The sequence below is a fragment of the Podarcis vaucheri genome, assembly GCF_965113315.1.
Source record: "Podarcis vaucheri genome assembly, chromosome: 14".
In the NCBI taxonomy this organism is placed as follows: Eukaryota; Metazoa; Chordata; class Lepidosauria; order Squamata; family Lacertidae; genus Podarcis; species Podarcis vaucheri.
The window spans coordinates 9,954,004-9,977,683 of record NC_138752.1 but is presented as its reverse complement, the minus strand read 5'-3'; the positions used below and the strand labels follow the sequence as shown (position 1 = coordinate 9,977,683).

Here is a 23,680-nt window from a genome sequence, read left to right as displayed (position 1 = left end):
AGATGGGGGGGGAGGTGTTGTGGAGGGGAAGCGAAACGTTTCTTTAACTGAGCTATTCCCTTCTTTAAAAGTGAAACGTGAGACTCGCTCCCCCCCCAGTTCCTTGAGCTGATTGTCAGTGTTTAAGGAGAAGGGATCTTTATGACTCAGTGATTTAATACATGCATTAAGAGGTTGGGGGTGGGGAGAGATTTGTCATCATGCATATATATATACACACACTCCCCTTATTTGTAATAACTCAGGGATGAGGAAGCTATGGCTCTCCAGATGTTGCTGGTCTCCAGCTTGCATCAATCTCAGTCAGCACAGCCAAGGCTGATGAGTCCAGCAACAACTTGGGTGATGCAAAAGTTGCCCATCCCTGGATTGGTGCCCCGCCCTACAGATCTTCACATGCAGCAGTGGGCTGCATATGATGGGGTATAGTGCCCATATCCACCTGCAAAACAAATGGTTGGCGTCGGACTACAAGTGACATATATTTATAAGGGAGTGGATGTGCAAGGGCATTCTTATTTCTCCCAGAGAGCTACTGCCAGTCAGTGTAGACAAAAGGTAAACAAAAGGATAAAGGACCCCTGCAGTCCAGTCAAAGGCAACTATGGGGTTGTGGCGCTCATCTCGCTTTCAGGCTGAGAGAGCCAGCGTTTGTCCACAGACAGCTTTCTGGTTCATGTGGCCAGCATGACTAAACCGCTTCTGGCGCAACGGAACACTGTGACGGAATCCAGAGCTCACAGAAACACCATTTACCTTCCCACTGCAGTGGTACCTATTTATCTACTTGCACTGGCATGCTTTTGAACTGCTAGGTTGGCAGGAGCTGGGACTGAGCAACGGGAGTTCACCCTGTCGCAGGGATTTGAACCTCCCACCTTCTGATCGGCAAGCCCAAGAGGCTCAGTGGTTTAGACCACTGCTCCACCTGTGTCCCAGTGCTGAGCTAGATGATTCAAAACTTTTGAGAAACCATTCAGGGACCAAGGCATAACCAGTGGTCCAGAATTCTGGTTTCCCATTCCTGTAATAACTGGTTGGAAACAGAAGGCAGGAGAAAGCTGATTCCTTTGCAGCATGCATGACATCTGAATGCCCTGCATTCTTCCTGGATTGGTATTGGAGGCATCAGTTCCTGTTTTTGCTATGACAGCTTGGTAGCAATCAGCCAGGACCCCCAACGTGCTACAGGTGAAAATATGCTTATATAACAACCCTGGTTTTCAATGAAGGATCCAACAACATGCCCTGGCTTGCTATTTCACCCTGCTATTTCACCTACTGTATGGTACACTGACATAGCCTCTCTTCTGCTAATTTAAAAGCCCATAGGGTACTCAGTTAAAACGATGTGCCAAACAGTGAAAACAGCACCAACCATGCCCATTGGTTGGGGGTTCCTAAAGGTTTTCAGAAGTACTGCTTTTGGGGGAACCTGTAAAAGCAGCCTAACAAGGACTGAGCATGGGCAGTTGCCACATAGGAACACAGGAAGTTGCCTTACACATGGACCACTGGTCGATTGTATTGTCCGAGCTGCTCTCTGGGCTTTCAGGAAAGGCTCTCTCCCAGCCCTACCTGTCAGAAATGGAACCTGGGACTTTCTGCATGCAAAGTGGATGCCATTGAACCACGGTGGTTCCTCTAATGTTGACTGTTGATTTTGGGGGGAAATGGGAAGAAGAGTTTGGATTTGATATCCCGCTTTATCACTACCCTAGGGAGTCTCAAAGGGGCTAACATTCTCCTTTCCCTTCCTCCCCCACAACAAACACTCTGTGAGGTGAGAGGCTGAGAGACTTCAGAGAAGTGTGACTAGCCCAAGGTCACCCAGCAGCTGCATGTGGAGGAGCGGAGACGCGAACCCGGTTCCCCAGATTACGAGTCTACCACTCTTAACCACTACACCACACTGGCTCTCTGGGAAACTGGGAGCAGGTAGGAATGGACTGGAGTCGGTGGATCTGGAAGAAGGAAGACCAGTGATATGGGTTTTCAGGGTGAGAGAGAAGGATGTGTAGACTTTTTCCGGGAAATTAGGCTAATTTAGACTAATTAGGCTTACTTGCACAGGGTGATTTGCATTGGAATAAATCTTACTATGCTACACGGACCAGTTGTCAGACTCTGCCTGTGCCCACACCATATGTTCAAAGCACATGACTTCCCCCCCAAAGCCCTGGGGGTTGCTGTTTGCTAAGGGTGCTGGGAACTGTAGCTCTGGCGAGGGATGAACTGCGGTCTCTGGGATTTTCTAGCTAGCAGAATGCATGTGCTTTAGATGGGCTTTAAATTTATGCTGTGTGCGCATCTTTATAAGGCAGTTTCTGATACTCTTTGCCTCTTGAGACAGGGGAGGCTTTTTGTGGGAAGAGGGCCCTAAAAGCAAGTTTCTCTGTTCTCATTTAATGAGGCTTGGGCACTGTTGGGTTTCCTATACAGCCTGGGAACATCTGGGCATGTTAAGCCCAGCCCCTTCTTAAGTGGAATGGACAGCTCTTCTGTGTTAGCAGTGCTTTGCAAATATTGTTTATAGGAGAAGAAGTTCGGTAATTGGAACTGCCCGGGGAATTTCCGATAAGCCAGAAACGAATTACTCAGATGGAAAAGCGTCCAAGAGACGCAGATTCTCCCTCTCCCGCCTGCGAAAACTGTCAAGGAATCTTTCAGGGCACCCTGGGTCAGAACCTTGGTGTTACCTCGCAGCAGAAACCCAAGGAATCGCCATCCACTTTAAGTGAGCACCTGGGGAACAGGGAAGGAATGTAGAGACCTGGTTATCTTGCCGCCAGTATCCCAGGGTCTGAGATTCAGACCAGCTTGCAAATAGGAAAAAGGGGGGGGCATGCACAAAAATCACCCCAACGCCCACGCGGTGAATCAAAATCCCGGTGGGAATCCAAGACAAATATGCAAAGCCAAGCTGTTGCTAAGTGATCCTCGTACATATACGGAAATAAAATGAAAATAAATCTAATCAGAGACATGTGGAGGCTGCAGAGGAGAAGGCAGGCAGCTTCAAGCAGAATGCCTCTGTTGGTCAATGGGTCAGGCTTGAATATAGAAGGCAAGTGTTTTCTTTTAAAATGGTAGATTACCACTGCGGGGCCTGGTCTCGGTTTTAGCTCACTTTCGATCTGATCCACTGTCCTTGTGGCTCTGTGGTGTTTCTCTTTTTGTTTTTCCGAGGAAGCTGTTCCTGCAGGCTTACAGAATTAAGATCAGCTTTGCAAGAGCTAACCTGCTATGTCAATTCAGAGCTCCTTGCGAGAGCCCAGCTCCTCAGTGGCCAGTTAATGGACGCAAGGAAGAGAAAAACCTTAAAGAAAAATGCAATCACAGTAGAAGGGGGGGGGGGGAGCAGCAATAGCAACTTTGATCTGTAGATTAGCTCTGAGAGCTGAATTGCCATAATGGTGCTGGTTTTAATATGTTGTTAGGAATTTGTTTGAAGTATGCATGGACTGGTTAGAGCCCTGCACAGTTCTGGGGATAAGTAATGCATGGAGGGATAGATAAGCATCAAGCCCATTCTGGCCTCTGCCCAGTATACCTGAAGGAGCGTCTCCACCCCCATCATTCTGCCCGGACACTGAGGTCCTCCTCTGAGGGTCTTCTGACTGTTTCCCCACTGTGAGAAGTGAAGTTACAGGGAACCAGGCAGAGGGCCTTCTTGGTAGTGGCACCGGCCCTGTGGAACACCCTCCCTTCAGATGTCAAGGAAATAAACGACTATCTGAATTTTAGAAGACATCTGAAGGCAGCCCTGTATTTTGAAGTTTTTAATGTTTTTCTATGTTTTATATGTGCTGTAAGCTGCCCAGAGGTGCTGGGGAAACCCAGCTAGATGGGTGGGGCATAATAATAATAATAATAATAATAATAATAATAATAATAATAATATTTTCCCCACATGTTGTTAAGCTCATATACCTACATACAGTCTACATCCACACATTTTGGACATGTGTAGACATTCTCCATGCAATCTCTGTTCTGCACAGCTTCCTTCCTCAGCCGTCATCTATAGTTTTTCGTCTGTCATACAGTAGAGGCTGGTCCATTAGGAAAAAATGGAACACTGCTTCACCAACTTCAGTTTGCCCTCAGCCAGGCCCTACTGCCTGCCTGCCTTCTTACTTACAGCCTGTCCAGGAGTTGCCCTGCCTGTTAACTTCCTCCTCTTTGGTCTCAGTGTTGGCCTCCTAGATCTCAGTAGGAAGTTGGATATGGACCAAATTAGAATTAGTTGTCTCTGCCTGTCATTGGTTTTGGTGCCACCAACTGGTGCGCTCCCTGTCTTCTTCTCCTCTACCAGTCTTAATGGGTACCAGTCAACACGTTTACACTTTTATGAAGTTGTTATGTACTGAGTTGAATAGGATCCAAACTGCAGCAGTCTGATTGGTCCTAGAACAATAGGATTCAGAATGAAGCAGTCTGATTGGTCCAAGAACAATGCAGCAGTATGATTGGTTGGCAGGAACCACCCAATCATGCTCCAGATATAAGTGAATCCACAACCTGATTGGCTTACAGTAGAATTCTGGAATTAACCAGTCAAGTGCAGCCCATTGTGTAAATAATGTATATAAAGCAGATACTTTGAGGGACTTTCATTCATTCCTCCTCACCACAATGAGCTGAATAAAGAGCATGAAATCACTTTGCGACTCTGAGTATATTTCAGAAGTGATTTTAAGCAGGCTACTGATAGGTAGCACTATCCATATTGTGCTTTTAATTGTGCTGGCCAAATTATTGGTTTTCCCCTCTGTGTTACCCAAATTGATGTTTAGACATTTGAAGATTTTAATTTGGTTTGCTGCTGCATGCCATGTTTGCTACTTTGTGAGGAGATGCTTCTAAAAAATGCTTTCAATTTTTTTAATATTAAAAAATCCCATTAAACAAATAAAATGATGCTTCTCATGGCAAAACACTGAATGAATGTTTTTGACTCTCGGGCTATTGAATGTTACCAACGTGCAAGAGAGTGTGGAAGAAATATCAAATGTATGTCCTGGCTGGTTTGAACTTCCTATGCTTTCAAGGTTTGAATGAAGGAACATTGCATATGAAAGGAGCAGCGTGTGGATACTGTTGTTATATAGCTTAGCCACTAGGTGGCCCTAGACCTAGTTGTTTCTGGGTGGAGTCAGGAGTTTCCTGCTGCTGTTCCGTCCCTGTCGGGGAGAAACAATTGTGTCCTGGTCTTGCTTCCTGTTTGCTGTCTCCTGTATAAGCCTTTCAAGATGTGAAGATTTCCCCTATTGCTTCGTAAGGTTGCATTTAATAATCTTTCCTTTTCATAGCCTCAAAAGTTCCATTGTTTGTTTGTTTGCTTTCTCCATGGTTCCTAAACTCTTTGGCAAGACGTCCAGGCTTGTTTTGATATGACCTGGCACACGATGAACAGGGGGTGGGGAAACTTTATTTCTCCCCCCATCCCTGTCCAGCACTGCTCACCCCCCCCCACCCCGCTATCTGTCTTATATTGAAGACTGCATGCTGGCAGTGGGTGGTGCCAGAGTAAAAAAAGGCAGGGTTTGCAACGTTGCTGGATTGTAAAGCCCTCTCCCTCCTACAGTTGTACCTCGGGTTAAGAACTTAATTCGTTCCGGAGGTCAGTTCTTAACCTGAAACTGTTCTTAACCTGAGGTACCACTTTAGCTAATGGGGCCTCCCGCGGCGGCGGCGCGATTTCTGTTCTCATCCTGAAGCAAAGTTCTTAACCCGAGGTACTATTTCTGGGTTAGCCGAGTCTGTAACCTGAAGCGTCTGTAACCTGAAGCGTCTGTAACCCGAGGTACCACTGTATTTGCCTCCTTGCCTCTCTGGAGTGCTTAAAATTCAGGCTGCCAGAAACTAGGCTGAGGGCTGTAGGTTCCACACCCCTACTGACCCACCCAGGCTGACCCACAGGACCCTGCCCCATCAACCTCAGCCTGCCTTTGATGTACATCTGGGGAAGCCCAGCCAGATGGGAGGGGTATAAATTATTATTATTATTAGTCAGGGACTGGGCACCGGAGGAATGGTGGAGACTGCCTCTCCAGCCTGATCTCTCCAGGAAGGAGGAAGAGGAAGACAGTTTAGATTTACAACAGGAGTTGCAGAGGTCGCAGCTCAGAGGCAGATGATGGAAAAGATGGGAAATAATGGGAGAGAAGGAGGAGGATGGGACATAAGCAGAGCGGCAGCTGATGGACACGGTGCCTTGAGAAAGCATTCCAGATCCACCCTCTCCCAGAGCCTGGTGAGCCTTGAAAGTAGGAGAGCAAAGAGCTCAAAGACAGAGGGCACGTAGCAACACCCGTAGAAGTGACGAATGAGGAAGTGGGAGAGACGGGGGTGGAGATTCACTCGGGACAGCACCGTTATCCAGGAGGCTAGGTTCTATAGCCTCTCTCTGTAACTATTGAATAAATTATACTTTTCTGGGCAACCAGCCGGAAACCGCTGGCAGTATCCTAACAACATCCAGTCCAGGGGGTGGCTGTCAGCTTTTTCCTCCTTAGCCTCCGTTTTGACTCTGTAGACTTCAGCAGGGAGGAGAAGGAGGACAGGAACAAAACTAGAATCCATTGACTCTGTGTGTCATTGGCACTGGTGCCACCTACTGTTGGACTTCCTGTCTTCTGTCTCACCAGTTCCAGCAGGCACCACCCACCAAGAAAAAAAGAAAGAAAAAGGGGAGAGGCAGAGACGTTTGTGCCTATAGGTTCAGAACAGGAGGAATGGTTCAGGACCACAATACTAAAGGACTGCCTCTCACCATAGGAACCAGCCCTGGGATGATCATGTGAGGTCCTTCTTCATGTGCCTCCTCCACAAGTGGCCTGGAGGGTTGCGTTACAAGAACGGGCCTTTTCTGTGGTAGCTCCCTGCTTGTGGAATGCCCTCCCCAGGGAGGCTCACCTGGCACCTTGGATACATATCCTTGGGGCCTTTACAGTATTGGCCCCCTGACTGTAGAACACTCTTCTCAGGGAGACTTGCCTAGTGCGTACAGTCATACCTCGAGTTGAATGTGCTTCGGGTTGAGCGCGTTCGAGTTGCACTCTGCGGGAACCCGGAAGTAACAGAGCACGTTACTTCTGGGTTTCGCCGCTCGCGCATGCGCAGACGCTCAAAATGACATCACGCGCATGCGCTGAAGTGGCGATACACAACCTACACACGCGCAGACGTGTCTTATGTTCCATTTGAGATGCGAACAGGGCTCCGGAACGGATCCCGTTCGCATCCCGAGGTACCACTGTACTTTAAACAGAGTTTTAAAAGAAAAACCCCAGGCTTAAAAAAAGAAGCAGCACATTTATATTAGCAAAGTAATCTCTGCTTCTTGCTGTGGTTTTAGGACAGGGATGGAGAATCTGTACCCCTCCAGATGTTCACAGAATCATAGAATTGTAGAGTTGGAAGAGTCCCTGAGGATAATCTAACCCAGGGGTCAGCAGCCTAAGACCCATGGGCCGGAAGCGGCTTGCAGAGGTCGTTTGACTGGCCCACGAGCCGCCCCCAAACCAAGTTGTCTGCTCGTGGCGTGGGGACTCTCTTCTGCAGTGCCAGAAATCGTGTGAAAATCACGGGTGCCCTCTTCTGGGCCTGGGGGTCCAGTCCTGAATCCAAGGATTCCACGGGGAGTCAGTCCAACAGGGCCAAGGCAGGAAACCAGGATAGGTCAGGCACAGGGTCTCAGGCAGGTTCCCGCAAGCAGCCATGTTGCTCCTGCAACCTGGGGCAGGGTCTGGCAGCCTTTTATCTCTGACAGGGTAACGGCCGGTCCTGATCCCCTGGTGACTCACCTCCCTGTTTCGCCCGAAGGCAAGCACTCCTCCTGCGAGTACTCAGGTCTCTCTTTCTCTCAGACCTGAGTCTCTACAGCTCAGGAGATGTCGGTGGGTTACTAGACCCAGAGGCTGTCTCAGCCTCTCCTGACCCAACTGGTAGTGGAGCAGCTGTAAGTGATGGCCCAGCAGAGAGCAATGAGGTAATCCCCGCACCTGGAGCCAGGGCAGGCTCAGGCCCCTGACTCAGCCCAATTGGTGCTTGTTGCAGACTGGGGCTCTTCAGAATCAAGCCCCAGACTTCATTCAGATGCCGCCTGAGGCAGAGGATCCAGTGCAGACCGAGACTCATCCAGTTCCAAGCCCGAATCCCAGGCCATCACATGCACGAACTCACGCATGTGCGCAATCAGAGGGATCTCTGTGGGACCGATCTGGCCCAGGCAAGATAAATCTTGCTGACCCCTGATCTAATCCAACCCACTGCAATGTAGGAATCTTTTGCCCAACATGGGAATTGAACCCTCAACCCTGAGATTAAGAGTCTCATGCTTTACCGACTGAGCTACCACCTATCAGCCCCAGACAGCATGGCCAATGATCAGGGATGATGGGAATTGTGGTCCAGCAACTTTTGGAGGCCCACAGGCTGCACATCTCTGCTGTATGTTGTGTTTTAGCTCTACATTGATGTTTAGGACTCTTTGCATTAGGGCTAAGAAAGTCCCATAAGTTCAGGACATAAGAAAAGCCCTGCTGAATCAGGCTGCAATGGAATGAACTCTGCTCAGCTCTGGTTTGACAAAGGCTGGGTTTCTGAGCAGTGATCTGTCAATGTTTTATATTTGGGTCTGTTTATAACAAATGGTTCCATGTCCAGAGAACCTTGGTGATGAGATGTCTGATAACGGTACAGTGGCACCTTGGTTTAAGAACAGCTTAGTTTATGAACAACTTGGATTAAGAACGCTGCAAACCCGGAAGTAGGTGTTTCGGTTTGTGAACTTTGTCTTGGAAGCAGAACATGTTTCGCTTCCTGTTGAGTGTGCTCCATTTGTAAATTGAGTCCCCCGCTGCTATGGGAAACACGCCTTGGTTTAAGAACACTTTGGTTTAAGAACGGACTTCCGGAACAGCTTAAGTTCGTAAACCAAGGTACCACTGTACTCAGTTAATTGATAATAAATAAATAAAATCCAGGGGCATTCAGGAGGGCGACTCATTGAAGACAGACCTGGCTTCACATCCTGTAATCTGAATTCTGCTGAACAGCTGAATTCTCCTCAGGGCTTGATTGAAGAGAAAGGTTTGCATCATCCCTAACTGGTGTGAGCTAATATAGGGAGGAGAGTGCAAAGGGCAGTACCAGTGGAACAAAGGGGAGTAAAGTAGGAGTTTGTTTTTATTTTAGAGAAGCTAACATATGTCAGAGAGAGCTGACAAGGAGATTCACACTCATGGCTCCCTTTAGCCTCTAGAGCTCTTGGAGCCAGGCCCAAATCAGATGAGGTCAAGCTAATGAAATTAGCCTTTTGTTCACTCTTGCTTGCACGAAACGTGGAGTGCACTCCGAGGAGGAGGTCTAATCTCAGGAACATGCTTGGAGCTTGGCATCCTCATGGACCGCTGGGATTTCCCACCAGTCTGAGAGACAGTTTGTGACTCCGGTGCTAGGGGTTATCTAATCAGGAGGCACCAGGCCTTGGGAGAGAAAGAGAGCCAAAGGCTGGCCCTGCCATTACTCAAGCACAGTTCTGGCATGGTCTTGTTGCACCGTGAAAGGAATTTTCTCGGGTTCAGACGTAACAAGCCTCTTCTGGTAAACCTGGGGCCTTCCAAGGTACTGGTTCAATTTTGTTAGCTATAGCTGTCAGTGTCCAAAGTCCAGCTCTGTTCTCAAGCATTGACGGATAAGGGTGCAATAAAGGGACGCGGGTGGTGCTGTGGGTTAAACCACAGAGCCTAGGACTTGCCGATCAGAAGGTTGGCAGTTCGAATCCCTGCAACAGAGTGAGCTCCCATTGCTCGGTCCCTGCTCCTGCCAACCTAGCAGTTCGAAAGCACGTCAAAGTGCAAGTAGATAAATAGGTACTGCCCCAGCAGGAAGGTAAACAGCGTTTCCGTGCGCTGCTCTGGTTCGCCAGAAGCGGCTTAGTCATGCTGGCCACATGACCCGGAAGCTGTACGCCGGCTCCCTTGGCCAATAAAGCAAGATGAGCGCCGCAACCCCAGAGTCGGTCACGACTGGACCTAATGGTCAGGGGTCCCTTTACCTTTTAATGGTGCAATTATCTACATGTCTACTGCGATGTAAGCCCCATTGAATCCCATGGGATTTCTTCCAGATAAGGGTGAATTTGACTGGGTACATAGGTAAATGCAGGGATGAGGAACCTGTGGCCCTCCAGATGTTCCCGGACTACAGCTCCCATCATCCCTGACTATTAGTCAAACAGGCCAGGTCTGTTGGGTGTTTTGGTTCAACAGCAACTGGAAGGCCACAAGTTTTCCATCTTTGGGCAAATGCATGTAAGCTGCAAAATAGTCTTCTATGCACACTTCCCCGGGAGTAAGTCCCATGGAACATAGTGGGCCTCCCTTTTGAATAAGCTATATACACTTGTGGTGTAAGTCATCATGCAATGCCTGACATTTTGCAAGCTGCAGCTACTGTGCTTCCAACTGATAATAATACACTGTAGGACAACCCTGGTTTCCTACTATATCTTTAACAAACCAAAGAAACATCACCCTCTTGGCTTTTAAAGAAGCAGAGGATGGAGTTATTGCAGAGGAAATGAATAGACCACATGCAAGATGTTGAAGGGCCGATCACTACCACAACCCACAGATCTTCAGACACAGCCTCAAGCTGTAGGCACATGTTCTTTGCACATTCCCCTGTAGAAAAAGTAATTGGTGCTGGCTTTGCAGAGCTAAGAAAGTTCCATAAGTTCAGGAAACAAGAAAAGCCCTGCTGGACCCATCCATACAAGCGTTCTGTTCTCACAGTGGCAAATCAAAAGCCTATGGGAAGTCTGCAAGCAAGACCTGAGCATAAAAGCACGCTCCCCATTTGTGACTCCTGGTAATCATGAGTGTAGCCAAGGGGGCAGGGGCGGCAGCTGCCCACCCTCAAAATCAAGTAAAACCATAGAAATACTAAACTAACTGACCAATCACATCAGTTCTGGCCCCCCAAATCCTGGCTATGCCCATGCTGGCAACAGGCATTCAGGGACATATTGACTCCAACAATAGGCAGATGTGGTCCAAAGAAAAGCAGAGCGAGATGTTTGACACTAGCTGGGCTGCAGGAGTTGCCAAAAGGAGGGATACAAGTTGCCGTCCAACTGCCTTAGGGACACTGGGGGAGGAAGAGGACTGCAGGGGGAGCGTACCGCCCCCCGCAGCATGATCCTGGTGGAGAGCCATTGTGGCTGCCCCCCCCCGTGCTAGGCGCCACGACCCGCAGCCGGCATGCCACGCCTCCAGGATGCGCACCATGCCCTTGTGGGTGGCATACCATGCCCCCAGGACGCGTGCCAGCCCCGCCCCCGCCTGCTCTCTGCCCCCCCCCCCCGGTACCGGAACATGAAGCTCTGCCACTGCTTAGGGACTCCACTCTGAATTTGTGTTGGGCTTAGTCCTTAATCTTTTCTTCTCCCAAAGATGGGATGAGTATAGCCACAAGGCAGCAGAGTTTTAGGATCAGCGTTTTCCTTTTCCTAGATGGGCTATTTTCCCAGGGTGATGAGCCCCATTTCCCCCTCATTTTCCTCTACAGCTCGTGCAGAAACTGCCTTCTTTGTGGCCAGGAAAGGGAGAAGGGTGGATTTTGTGTGTGTGTGTGTGTGTGTGTGTGTGTGTTATAGTGCTAAGGGTCTTATCCTCCTTTGTTTTTCACAAGTCAGTTGGAGAAGCTTTTTAAACCCGAGGGTCACCTTCCCTTCTGGGCAACTTTTTTTATTGAGGGGGGGGGTCACATATCAGTTGTAGGTGGAGACTAGGAATGGAAGGATCAGTCCGTTTTGGCTCTCTCTCTGTTTCTCATTTTTCCAGTCTGCACTTCTCCAGATTTCTGCAACAACTTCTGTAAATCCTCCTGAAGATTCTCCCATCTTTTTGTGCAGCTTTCCCCCAGTGAAGACATTTTTTGCTTGCATTCTGAGGAATGCAATGCAATGTCTTTTGTCTGTGACTCTCACTGATATATTAATTTTATGCACATTTCCACCCTGATGGAGTATGCATTTTTGTAAATGTTGGGTTGCAGAACCGCATCGCAAAATGCGGAGCACTGCTGATTTTGAAAGAGGGCTGTGCTTGAGGTCTCGAAAGTACCAATTTGATAAATTGGCTTTAAATGTGAACTGAATCTGATTTCTCTCCCATCTCTAGTGGGACAGAGGCAAAAGTGGACAGAGCAATCCAGGCAAATCTTACCTTTGTAGGGTGGGCCAGTTTCTTCACACTCACCCACCCCTCTCTACCCTCCATCTGGGCAAACGAGTAGCATGGTCGAAGTTTCAAGGAGATGCTCCAGCCAGGCAGAAATGCTCACGCAAGGTGCAAAGCAGGGCAAGTGATGGGTATGGCTCAGGTGTGTGGCTCAGGTGTGTGGCCTGGGGAGCATCCCAAGGGCCAAACAGAGAAGCTCAGTTCGCCTCATTTGGTCCCCCAGACCTGAGGTTTCCTAACCCTGTCCAGCCAGTTGCATGGCAGGCAGGGCAAGATTAACAATGGCAGCTTCTCTGCCCCTCTCCCTATAGCTAGTACAGGGGAAAGCTATGCCTGTTGAATTTCTGGCACATTCCCCACAACATCAGACAGGCGTCTTTGCTATGTGCCTTTCAGCACCTGCTAAAAACATTTTTGTTCAGACAAGTCTACCCAGGCATGTGGAATGCCTATGCATGCTTTAATCTGTTTTTATTTTATTGCCATTTTTTAATGTTTTAAATAGTTGCTGATAATTTTATATACTGATGTACGGTATACTGATCGTGTTATTGTCTTATTCTCTTTGTAAACCACTTTGAGGGTTTTTTTTTAAAAAAATAATAACCACCACGCAAGTAGAAATTGTTATGAAAGAAATAAACAGCAATCCTAGCAATAGCAAATGTGTTTTCTCGGTTTGGATGTTGGAAACTGAAAACTGCAGCTAATGCGAAACAGGAAACTGCAAGGGAAGTCACACATCAGAAATGAAGAGAGTAGGAAAAATGTGCTTGCACTTGTGGCTTGTTTCTGATCCTATGAACCAGGGGTAGCCAATATGCCCTGCAAATTTTGTAGACTAAAACTCCCATCATCTGTGATTGTTGACAATGATAGTTGAGACTGATGGGAGTTACCTAAACATCTGGAAGACACGTTTGCTTTCCCTTAGTCTTAACCATAATATTCTGGTTGCCCAAATTGTCCCTGCATTTTTCCAGTGTCTGCAGACGTTCTAGGGCAACCCCAAACTCAGGCATCCCCAAACTCAGCCCTTCAGATGTTTTCGACTACAATTCCCATCATCCCTGACCACTGGTCCTGTTAGCTAGGGATGATGGGAGTTGTAGTCCCAAAACATCTGGAGGGCCAAGTTTGGGGATGCCTGTTCTAGGCAGTACTCTCCCCTATGCAAATCCCATACAAATTATTAGGAATTAGCTATCAGTTGCTTTTGCCCAGGGATAGAGAACCTGTGGCATTCCAGGTGTTGTTGGACTCCAATTCCCATTTACCCCAGCCAGCACGGCCGGTTATCACAGGTGATGGAACTTGTAGTCCAACAATATCCAGAGGTCCATCAGTTTCCCATCCCTGTTTTTGCCCAATTTGGTGTCATCGAAAGAGATTTCTATTAGCTGATTAGATTAACTTGGCAGGAGCCACCAACAAATGAGTAAGATAATGGCAATGGCACAGCCTCCATAGGGGAAGATGTGCAAGGCCCTGCACACCAACACAACTGTTTCACACTTTCAGGAAGCAATGGCACAAATATGCCCCAGTGTGAAGTTGACCCTCTTCTCCTAGACCCTATAGCTACTATACGCAGCTCAAGTAGCTTTGCAGCTCATTGCTCAAGCAGCTTTACCAGAAGACATGGCATTTCCTAGCTGTTCTTCTTAAGAAGAGTAGGAGGGATTCAAGCTAAGACAAGGTGCTGAAGGTTCTTTCTTGGACCGCCTCATCCCTAGAGGTCTACAGAAAGGAATCACCCCACAACCCACTGCTTCCTCTCCTCCCCAGCACCCCTCCCACCAATCATTGGGGTCTGTGACTCACCCCGTCCATTCTGATTGGGCCGGTAGATGCTGCCCACGCTGACCCGGGCTTGGTTAGCACCTTGGCTGTCTGGAATCTGTTGGGGAGGCTCAGCGTTCCGGATGGGAAGGTAGGGCTCAGGCCTAGGCACCCCATGGGGATCTAAGGGCCGGAAAGGTGGCTGAGGTTCCACGTTGCGGGGAGGGACATAGGGTTCTGCGGGCGCCTCTCCAAAGGGAGGGTACTGCCCTGCCCACGGCTCGTTCCCATACCTGGTCCCAGCACTCACGGGGGACCCGGAGTTGATGTGCAAGTTGTCTGCCACAGGCACCCCTTGCCCCGCAGACTGCTGGTTCTGGGCATAAGGGTCCTGGACACTTTGGTCATAGCTAGTCCCAGTGTCATGGTAGAGGCTGTGAGAGTACCTTCGGTCTAAGCCGTCTGAGGGCTGTAGCTGTTGGGGCACAGGGACATAGGGCCTTTCCTGTGCTGGGTAGTATCCTTGGGCTCTGTAGGGGTTCTGCTCCTCAGCATGTTCCTCGTATCTCACCCTGGGCTGGAAAGGGTAGACGACCCCAGCGCTGGCTGCGGCTGCGGCGACAGCACCCCCTCCGGTTCCCGTGGTGCGGTAGTAGGTGTAGCTCTCGTCGTACGCACGGGGGGCCTGCGGGTCGTAGGCCTCATATTGGTTGGCGAATGGCGGCTGTGGCTGGGGGTAAGAGGCCTGTGGGTAGAGCTGTCCAAACGAGGAATGTGCAAAGGAGGAAGAAGATGATCCCACCTGACGCTGCCGCAAGGTGGGCGACCAGGGACGTGGAGAGTTGGAGTGACCGTCCCCGGTGGCCCCATCCCGCCAGTTGTCAGGGACCTGTCCGAAGCCAAACGGATGCCGTGTCTGGCCCCGGATGGTATCGGATCCTGCCCGGACTGGCAAGGTGGGAGCCTGCCGCCGGGTGTTCCCCGGGACCCTTCTGCTGCCTTGGCTGGCGGCAGCGTCAGCCAGCATGACCCTTGCGCTGCTGTCTGCCCTTGTGTGGCTGGCCGGGACATACTCGGAGCCTGAGTTCAGGAGGCTGTACACTCTGCCGTTGTTCTCCCACTGGATCATCTGTCTCCATCGACCGGCGTCTACGTTACTGCCTTGTGGGTGTTGCCCCCGGACCAGCAGGACAGCCCCAAAGCCCATCAAAGCCCACAGGTCCCAGAAGCTGAGAGGTGCCATGGTGATGAACGGGATCAATGACCTTGATGGGTGTTTTTGATGGGAGGAAGTCGTGGAAGAGCAGCCTGGAGGGCCTGTGGCAACAGCTTGTCCCCTTTCTCTTTCTCCGCTGCCTTCTCTTCTTCTTTAGGTGAATCGGTCTCAACTCTGTCCATTCCCTGTTTGTTTGAAGCTGCTCCAGGGGTCTCCCGCAAGCTTCATGTTGAGCTTGTTGGAGGAGAAAGAGAAAGGGAGAGAGGAAGATGAACGAGTCTCTTGAGAACTCAGGAGAACCTGGAAAGTTTTGCTCCTTGTCTATTTCTTGCTCTTGGTCGTCGTCTTCACGTTGCTGCTTTGCCCATCGCAGGGGACGCCAGTTGATTCTGCTTACTCTTGGCTGAATGTCTTTGCTTCTGGTCTGAATGAATAAGCAACAGGCTCTGAAAAAATGCTGGGAAGTTTCAGGACTCTTTTGCGAGTGTCTGGTATGCAGGGTCCTAAAAACCGCCCACTTTTATTTTGTTAGCTTCTCAGTGTTTCCCCACCCCCCACTCTCAAAGCACCTCGACCAAACGGCTTCTGTCGAATGTTTCAGAGCAAACTCTGTCTTCAGGGATAACAGGGAACAACCCCAAAGAACTAGACAGAGCAACTGAAACACGTTCTTATGTTTTGCCAGGTCATGATATAAGGGCAAAATGAAGCCCTCAGGATTATACATGAATGCATGCATGCATACATGCAACATACCCAGAAAATACAGCTGAGAGTGGGTTTTCCAGCATGCAAGGAAACTTTGCTCTTTATTTGACTCTGTATTCAAGGGTTTTTCTTGGGTGGAGGTAAAGGGAAAGGGTTGAAGCATTGCTATGTAGGAGAAATTTGTTGCTGTGTCCGACAGGTATGGGGTACTTGTGATCATTCAGACATTGTTGGACTCCAACTTCCACCGGCCTTTTTGCCCTGATGACCAATGGCACATGCAACCTGAAAGATGGAAATAGAGTGGATGCGGTTTCAGCAAGGATTTAGGATTGCATCACCGGGAACAGGGTCCCATGCTGCCCTGGGTGGATGTGAACGGGGCCCTCACAACTGTGCATTATTTGTAGGCCACGGTCTCAAGAGGTTACGGTAGTCTCTGCCTATGATTTTATCCCAGCTTTGAAAGCACCACATTCTTAGTGCGTTGACGCTTCTCAGGATGGAAACCACCCAGTTGTGCACAGAAGAAATATTGCAACCAGGTGTGTGTTTTTGGTCGTCGAATTGAATTTGAAGATTGTACCTTGGGGATGGAGGAAACTATGGAAACCAGTCGTCGTGGAGGAATGAATCCGGCATCAATAAATATGCTGCTGTAGCTTGAGGGGAATTTGAGGGGCTGACATAGCTGGCTTGTTTATAGAATATTATTCTGGGAGGGTTGGCATTGGCCCAGATGTTCCTGAACATTATTACTAAGAGCCCAGATTCACAATTGACCTTCCCTTTCCTGACAAAGGCTGTCGAATCTTTAATGTCTGAGTAGGAAATGAATTGCACAGCCAGTTTCCTCCTTCTGTCAGGAAACCACCATCACCACTCAAGGCACTGGCAAAGGCTGGAATGGAGAAGATTTTTTCAGCCCAAGAGCCACATTCCTTCATGGAGAAACTTCCAGGAACCACATGCTGGTGATCAGTGGGGCCAGGGGAAGAGTAATGGGCAGGACACTTGTAGAATAGGCTACTTTCCAGCCAAATAAAAGTTTGAGTTTTCTATAGCCTTGGTGTTATCAATACCACACTTGAAGAAATTGAGTCATTCAGGCCGCATGTATTCCCGTGCAGAGGATGTGTGATGACACAGGGGTTTATATGAGCCATGCTCTGCTCATGCCTCCATCATATGCCATTTGGTCGGCAGTAATAGGCATCACTTGGCAAGGCTGAAGACCTGCAAGCAAAAGGAGCAGGAAGAGAGAAGGAAATATTAGATACTCAGTGGCGTAGCGTGGGGGGTGCAGGGGGGGCCGGCCGCACCGGGCACAACATCTGGGGGTTAGGGGGTGCAAATCCACAGGTTTGGGGGCGCAAATCCACGGGTTAGGGGGCACAAATTACTTGCCTTGCCCCGGGTGCTGACAACCCACGCTACGCCACTGTAGATACCTACCCCCTTTTGTTCAAAGCCTGAACAGCATGGGTGTAACTTATCTAAACAGTCATCTTTGGTCAAATAATTTTTCCCATATGCAAAGATCTAGCTCAAGGGTCCTTCTTGGGAGCCCACCATTAAGATCTAGAGGTTTCCCTGTGATGCACAAGAGAGGCTTTCTCAGTGGTGGCCCCTTAACAATGGACACACCCCCTTTAATAAAATATAGTTTCCAGGATTCTTTGGAGGAGCCAGGACTTAGTATAAGAGGGCTTTAAATGTATGGTGAAGCTGTGGCCTTTGCTTGCAGAGCTGCCAGGCATTTTGCAAAGCACATCGCCAGTGAGATCTCCAACCATCCTTAAATATGCACCTCTCTAGATATATAAATTAGCATATGCAGATTTGGTGCAGATTTATGTCAGGGGGGCTGTACCCTGATTCTTTCAAGTACTTAGCCAACACCCCTGTGAGCAGGCTGCTGTCTACCAACCTGTTGGGCCACAGCTACCGGGCACAAGCCAAGGTGACTCGTGTCCATACACTCTGACATGAAAACTGGTTTCTGGTCTGGGATCTGCCCTCTAAGACCAACTGCTTGAAATGCCTTGATGCAATTTTTAAAATACATATTTCTTCCTCCTGGGAGGGTGGGGAGGAAGTTGGTTGGCTCAGGCTGAGATCTTGTTGGGAAGTGGCGTTGGGAGGGGAAGAGAATATAGATGGCAAAGAGAGGGACTGAAAAGGACTGGCTGGAGCCTGTGAGTTTATCCAAGATTTTATTTCTGGCGAGTGCTGCCTGCTCGTGACATCAGCTCTGGTATTTCCAATCCCTGAGGGGAGAAAGGGGGGAAGGGGAGAGGGGGGAAGAGAGAGGAGGAGGAGAGGAAGAAAGAGGGGGAGAGAATAAACAGGAAAATAGCGCACAAGGGCACCAAGTTCTTTGGGGTCCTGAACGCTGAGCTGTTGTTTGGCCGAAGGATCTCATTGCCAGCAACCCACTCCAGGGTGTTAGGAAACCGGTGGCCTGACAAGGCCTTCCCAAATGCGCTCCATTTGGCCTCCAAACATCTCCCTCTTCCCTTTGCTTGAGCTGGCCCCATTCCCCAGCGCTCAAGCTGAGAATTGGAAGCAGCAGGGGGAAAATAAATTAAAACACGGTCAGAGTTTAAAGATACAAAATCCTCTTGTAACGTTTTCTTTCAACAGCCGGGCTCCCCATGTAGTTACACAGGACACAAGGCTCAGTTGACTGCAAGTGAGCCTGAAGTTTGGGGACAGCAGGCAGACAGGCAGAACTCCTGCCTCTGAGGCAGCCCCCCCCCAGCTGATGGAAAGAAGGGCTTGCTTATAATGCCCCTTAGTCTCGTACTGCAGATCATTTTGTGAGCCAGATCTCCCATTCAGGGATTTAGAACCTTCTTCGGTCCAAGGTCCGCTTTCCCTTCAGGGCAAGTTTTCAGGGGCCACATGCAGGGGTCAGCAAACTTTTTCAGCAGGGGGCTGGTTCACTGTCCCTCAGACCTTGTGGAGGGCCAGACTATATTTTGAAAAATAAAAATAAAAATGAACAAATTCCTATGCCCCACAGAGATGCATTTTAAATAAAAGGACACATTCTACTCATGTAAAAACATGCTGATTCCCGGACTGTCCGCGGGCCAGATTTAGAAGGCAATTGGGCTGGATCCGGCCCCTGGCCCTTAGTTTGCCTACCCATGTGCTAGTGGCCGTAGGAAGGATCTAAGGTCTCTTAAGATCCAAAACAGTTACTATAGATATGGTCATTCCTTTAGATCACAGATGGGCGCTTTTTTCAGGGCTGCATTTGCATCTTACATTTAAAGCCCTTTAAAGACCGATGACTTCCTCCAAAGAAAATGCAGTTTATTAAGGGTGCTGAGAATTTCCAGGAGAGCCATTTCCCCTGTTCCCTGGGAAGGGGGATTGTACGTTAATCTGCTCTGGGAATCATAGTTCTGTGAAGCGTCGTCTGCCGAACAAGAAGAACATGGGGTGGCGGGTGGTGTCATTCCCCAGGCGAAGTTCTGACTCAGAGTAAGGCAGCTTCTTATGTTCCTAAGGAATGCGGACAGCTTGTTGACCTAATTTTGCTGACAGGAGAAACTCAGCCAAGAGAGTGAGCAAGGAGGTTCTTAGAAATGGGAGATTTGCCTCTGGGGAGCTGGATCTTTCAGACTGTGATGTGTGGAGTCCAAAGCACCAGAGGAAGGACTCCAAGGCACTTGTGAAGTAAGTTATCAGGGGGAAAGGTGGAGTATATATATAACAATAATGACAACAATAGGAACAACAACACAAGCCCTGCTAAATCAGACCAAAGGCCTGGGGTGGACTTGAAATCCACAGCATGTTATTCTTTGAACTATTTGAAAATGGTTCATAGGTGGTCTCTAACTCCGAGTAGGCTTGCTAAGATTTACAAGACTGAATCAGATAAGTGCTGGAAGTGCAAAGAGGTGGAGGGAACATTCTTTCATATGTGGTGGACATGTAAAAAGGTAAAAGGGTATTGGGAAATGATTTACAATGAACTGAAAAAATGTTTAAAATTACTCCCCCCCCCAAAGTCCTTTCTGTTGGGGATAACTCAGACTGAAATCCCCAGGTATCAGAAAAGGTTATTTATGTATGCAACAATTGCAGCCTGTGTTTTATTAGCCCCCAAATGGAAAGTTAGCGAGGTCCCAACCAAAGAAAAATGACAGCTTATGTTGACAAAATATGCGCAACTTGCAGAGTTAACATGTGGAATAAGAGAGCATGAAGAACGTGCGTTTAAAAAATATTGGAAAACATTTATTGGTTATACGGAAAATAACTGTGTACAGCTGAAAATGCTGGCAGCATTAGGATAGTTCAACAGTGCAAATAATCTTTGATGGATGTAATAATGGAAAAGCGATTGGTGTATATACGGCCTGGGGTGGAGAAACTTTTTGAACCCGAAGGCCATTTTCCCTTCTGGGCAACTTTCTGGAGGTCATAGGCCTGTGGTGGGTAGGCAAGACTCGGTAGAGGCCTCAATGTGATTTGTAGCTTTCTACAGCGGGGACGCAGGTGGCGCTGTGGGTTAAACCACAGAGCCTAGGGCTTGCTGATCAGAAGGTCAGCAGTTTGAATCCCCGCGACGGGGTGAGCTCCTGTTGCTCGGTCCCTGCTCTTGCCAACCTAGCAGTTCGAAAGCACGTCAAAGTGCAAGTAGATAAATAGGTACCACTCTGGCGGGAAGGTAAACAGCGTTTCCGTGCACTGCTCTGGTTTGCCAGAAGCGGCTTAGTCATGCTGGTCACATGACCTGGAAGCTGTACGCTGGCTCCCTCGGCCAATAAAGCGAGATGAGTGCCGCAACCCCAGAGTCGGTCATGACTGAACCTAATGGTCAGGAGTCCCTTTACTTTACCTTACAGCAGGCTGGTTTCTACACATATGCACTCACACCTCTATCCTCCTTTCACGCAAGCAGGAGGCATCATCAGAGCTCAAGGATGCGTTTCACCCAGAGGAAACCCCACCCCCAATTTTGTTTTTTTGGGGGAAGTGGGTATGAAGCAAGACCTGGGGAGGGTCCCAAGAGTCAGATAGAGAGGCTTGCAAGTCCCCATCTGCTCCCAGGAGCTGGGATTCTCCCTCGTTCCCCCGCCTGTGCTAAAACATGCTTGGTCCCAAAGATGGACACTGACCATGTTGGAAAGGATGGTGCACTAGGTAGTGCCATAATCCAACGGTTTAGTCCAGCTGGTTGAAAGATCCATCGATGAGAAAGCAATGGCTGCCTTTGACAGGGTGGGACTTCTTTGTTTCATCCTGGGCCTGCCCCGATAACATATCAAGCAAGCAAGAGGGGAATTTGAACAGGGAATCTGTGCAAGAGAGTGTCCTGTTGGATGAGTGCCCTTTGTGGGAAGGTCTGCTGCTTGCACACTAGTTTGAAGTGCCCTGAGTGTGCCACCCTCCTTCTCCTAATAGCTGGCTTCCACACACAGAGAGGAAACGATGAGTTGCCTAACTTGGTTAAGAAGAAATAGATTAATTATATCTCCCTTTCCTTTTGTGAAAGGGTATGGAAGCTAGTAATCTGCCTGCCAGTCAGAGGATGCAGAAATGATTACCTTTCAGCTGACTTTGGGCAAGGTATCCATTATCCGTTGTTTACTTCTCAGAGAAACAATGGCTTCCCTGCCATGGATGCTGACTTGAACTCTGCAGGAGCTGCCGTCAACACTCTGCCAAGGTCTATGGCTCAGCATAATGATACCTTTGGCTCAGCTTTCTGTCACTTTGGAAATGAGTCCCGATGTTGCAACAGACTAAAAGTTATCTCCTTTTTGTTTGTTTGCGGGTGAGCCTATTTTCAAACAGAGGAGGTGGGGAGAGGGAGGAAAAGGCTGGGGTGCCATTGCTAAATGAGGAATTCTCTTTCTAGCTCATGTTGTAGTTTATAGCTGGGGTCTTGGCTATGTTGGCTAACAATCTCTCTCTCTCTCTCTCTCTCTCTCTCTCTCTCTCTCTCTCTCTCTCACACACACACACACGGTTTGATCCAAATGAGAAGATTGAACTTGCACCCCAAAACCTGTCAATAGGTTTAAGCTGCAGTTGTTGTTGTTTAGTCGTTTAGTCATGTTTGACTCTTCGTGACCCCATGGACCAGAGCACTCCAGGCACTCCTGTCTTCCACTGCCTCCTGCAGTTTGGTCAAACTCATGCTGGTAGCTTCGAGAACACTGTCCAACCATCTCGTCCTCTGTCGTCCCCTTCTCCTGGTGCCCTCCATCTTTCCCAACATCAGGGTCTTCTCTTCTTATGAGGTGGCCAAAGTATTGGAGCCTCAGCTTCAGGATCTGTCCTTCCAATGAGCACTCAGGGCTGATTTCCTTCAGAATGGAGAGGTTTGATCTTCTTGCAGTCCATGGGACTCTCAAGAGTCTCCTCCAGCACCATAATTCAAAAGCATCAATTCTTCGGCGATCAGCCTTCTGTATGGTCCAGCTCTCAATAATAGGCAAATCAGTCTATTTTGGTTTTTCTCTGTTGCTCATTTGTTCCAATCTTAAGTTCAGTTCCACATCTGATTTTGAATTTAGTGTGAATTGCATCCAATATACACCTTTTTAAATGCAACTTTGCCTAAAATACATGTTTTGCAAGTGAATATAATATAATGCATTTATTGTATATTATCTTCACTAATATATGCATTTTTGGTAAATAACATTTTATTGTATTTTCAGCAGGGACAGCATACCAAGAAAGAAAGAAAGAAAGAAAGAAAGAAAGAAAGAAAGAAAGAAAGAAAGAAAGAAGACAGTGAGAAGATAGCAGAGGAGAAGAGCAAAATGGAAAAGGGAGAAAGAAGGAATGGAGAAAGGGAGAAAACCATATAAAACTAGATTAAGCGACTTCCCCTATTCCTGGCATGCACATTATAAAACTCAAAGTAAAGCCGTAAACATCTGGATCACCACAATTTCAGTAAACACAGAAGAAAGGAAGCATGTAGACCGCATATGACATTCAGTGGGTGATTCCAAATATCCCAAGCCTGAGCAGATGGTTGTTGAAAGTTTCACTTTATACACACTTGACCCTAGTTATGCCTTTTTCTACACATTACTTGGCTGGGGAACAGCACAGCAAAGTTCAGAGAAGTGTGAACCCAGACAGCTCCCCATTTATACAGGGGTCACATTCCAAGGCCCTGAACGTTTAGGTGACATTGCGTATATTTGAGACACCATTGGAAAAGCCTGCAGACGCCCTCTAATCCTCTGTTTCGCATCCTTTGTTTAATTTCTTGTCTTTTGTTCCATGCTGTTCTTTGTAAACTGCTATGTGACTTTTTCTGATGAAAAGTTATATGCAAGTCCTTTAAATAATAATAAAGTGGGGAAGACACAGTTCTTCTTTGGTGATACCTTGTAGCTGAGTAAGAACACGGTTTTAACAGTGAGTCCGTAAGTGACTGTGGAGGCCAATTCTGGATCCACACGTCCTTCCACAGTGGGGACATAGGCTTCCAGGTGGGAGTTGATCATGGTGAGGGTTTGCCAAACGTGCCTTCCTCTTAGCATGTTTCTCCCTTTCGTCCTGAGTTTGTGCGTCTTCAAAGTCCATAACACCTTTGGTAAAGGCTGTTCTCCAACTGGAGTGCTCACAGGCCAGTGTTTCCCAGTTGTTGATGTTTCTACGTACTACATTTTTTTAGATATGCCTTGAGAGACTCTTTAAACTGCTTTTGTTGACCACCAGCATTACGCTT

The 23,680-nt window shown here is 48.3% G+C and overlaps 1 protein-coding gene and 2 long non-coding RNA genes across 6 annotated transcripts in view; 1 reads left to right on the top strand and 2 right to left on the bottom strand.

Annotated features, from left to right (window-relative positions):
* LOXL1 (lysyl oxidase like 1) overlaps positions 1-15,787 on the bottom strand; it is a 31,527-nt gene extending 15,740 nt beyond the window's left edge. The window contains exon 1 of one of the 2 annotated variants that reach the window (XM_082198528.1): positions 14,079-15,787. In XM_082198528.1, coding sequence (XP_082054654.1) covers positions 14,079-15,279 — 1,201 coding nt within the window. In that variant the 5' untranslated portion in view covers positions 15,280-15,787. The remainder of the gene's footprint in view (positions 1-14,078) is intronic. The other variant, XM_082198527.1, reaches the window with a different exon arrangement.
* LOC309518541 overlaps positions 1-23,680 on the bottom strand; it is a 300,968-nt gene that overhangs the window by 225,719 nt on the left and 51,569 nt on the right. The window lies entirely within an intron of this gene.
* On the top strand, positions 18,091-23,318 carry LOC309518575. Of its 3 annotated transcripts, XR_014213511.1 has the most exons (4): positions 18,091-18,158; positions 19,519-19,650; positions 21,582-21,652; positions 22,653-23,318. It is a non-coding gene; the product is annotated as an uncharacterized lncRNA (long non-coding RNA). The 3 variants fall into 3 exon arrangements; XR_014213512.1 differs by lacking the exon at positions 18,091-18,158 and having other exon boundaries at positions 18,322-19,650; XR_014213513.1 differs by lacking the exon at positions 18,091-18,158 and having other exon boundaries at positions 18,322-19,650; positions 21,479-21,652.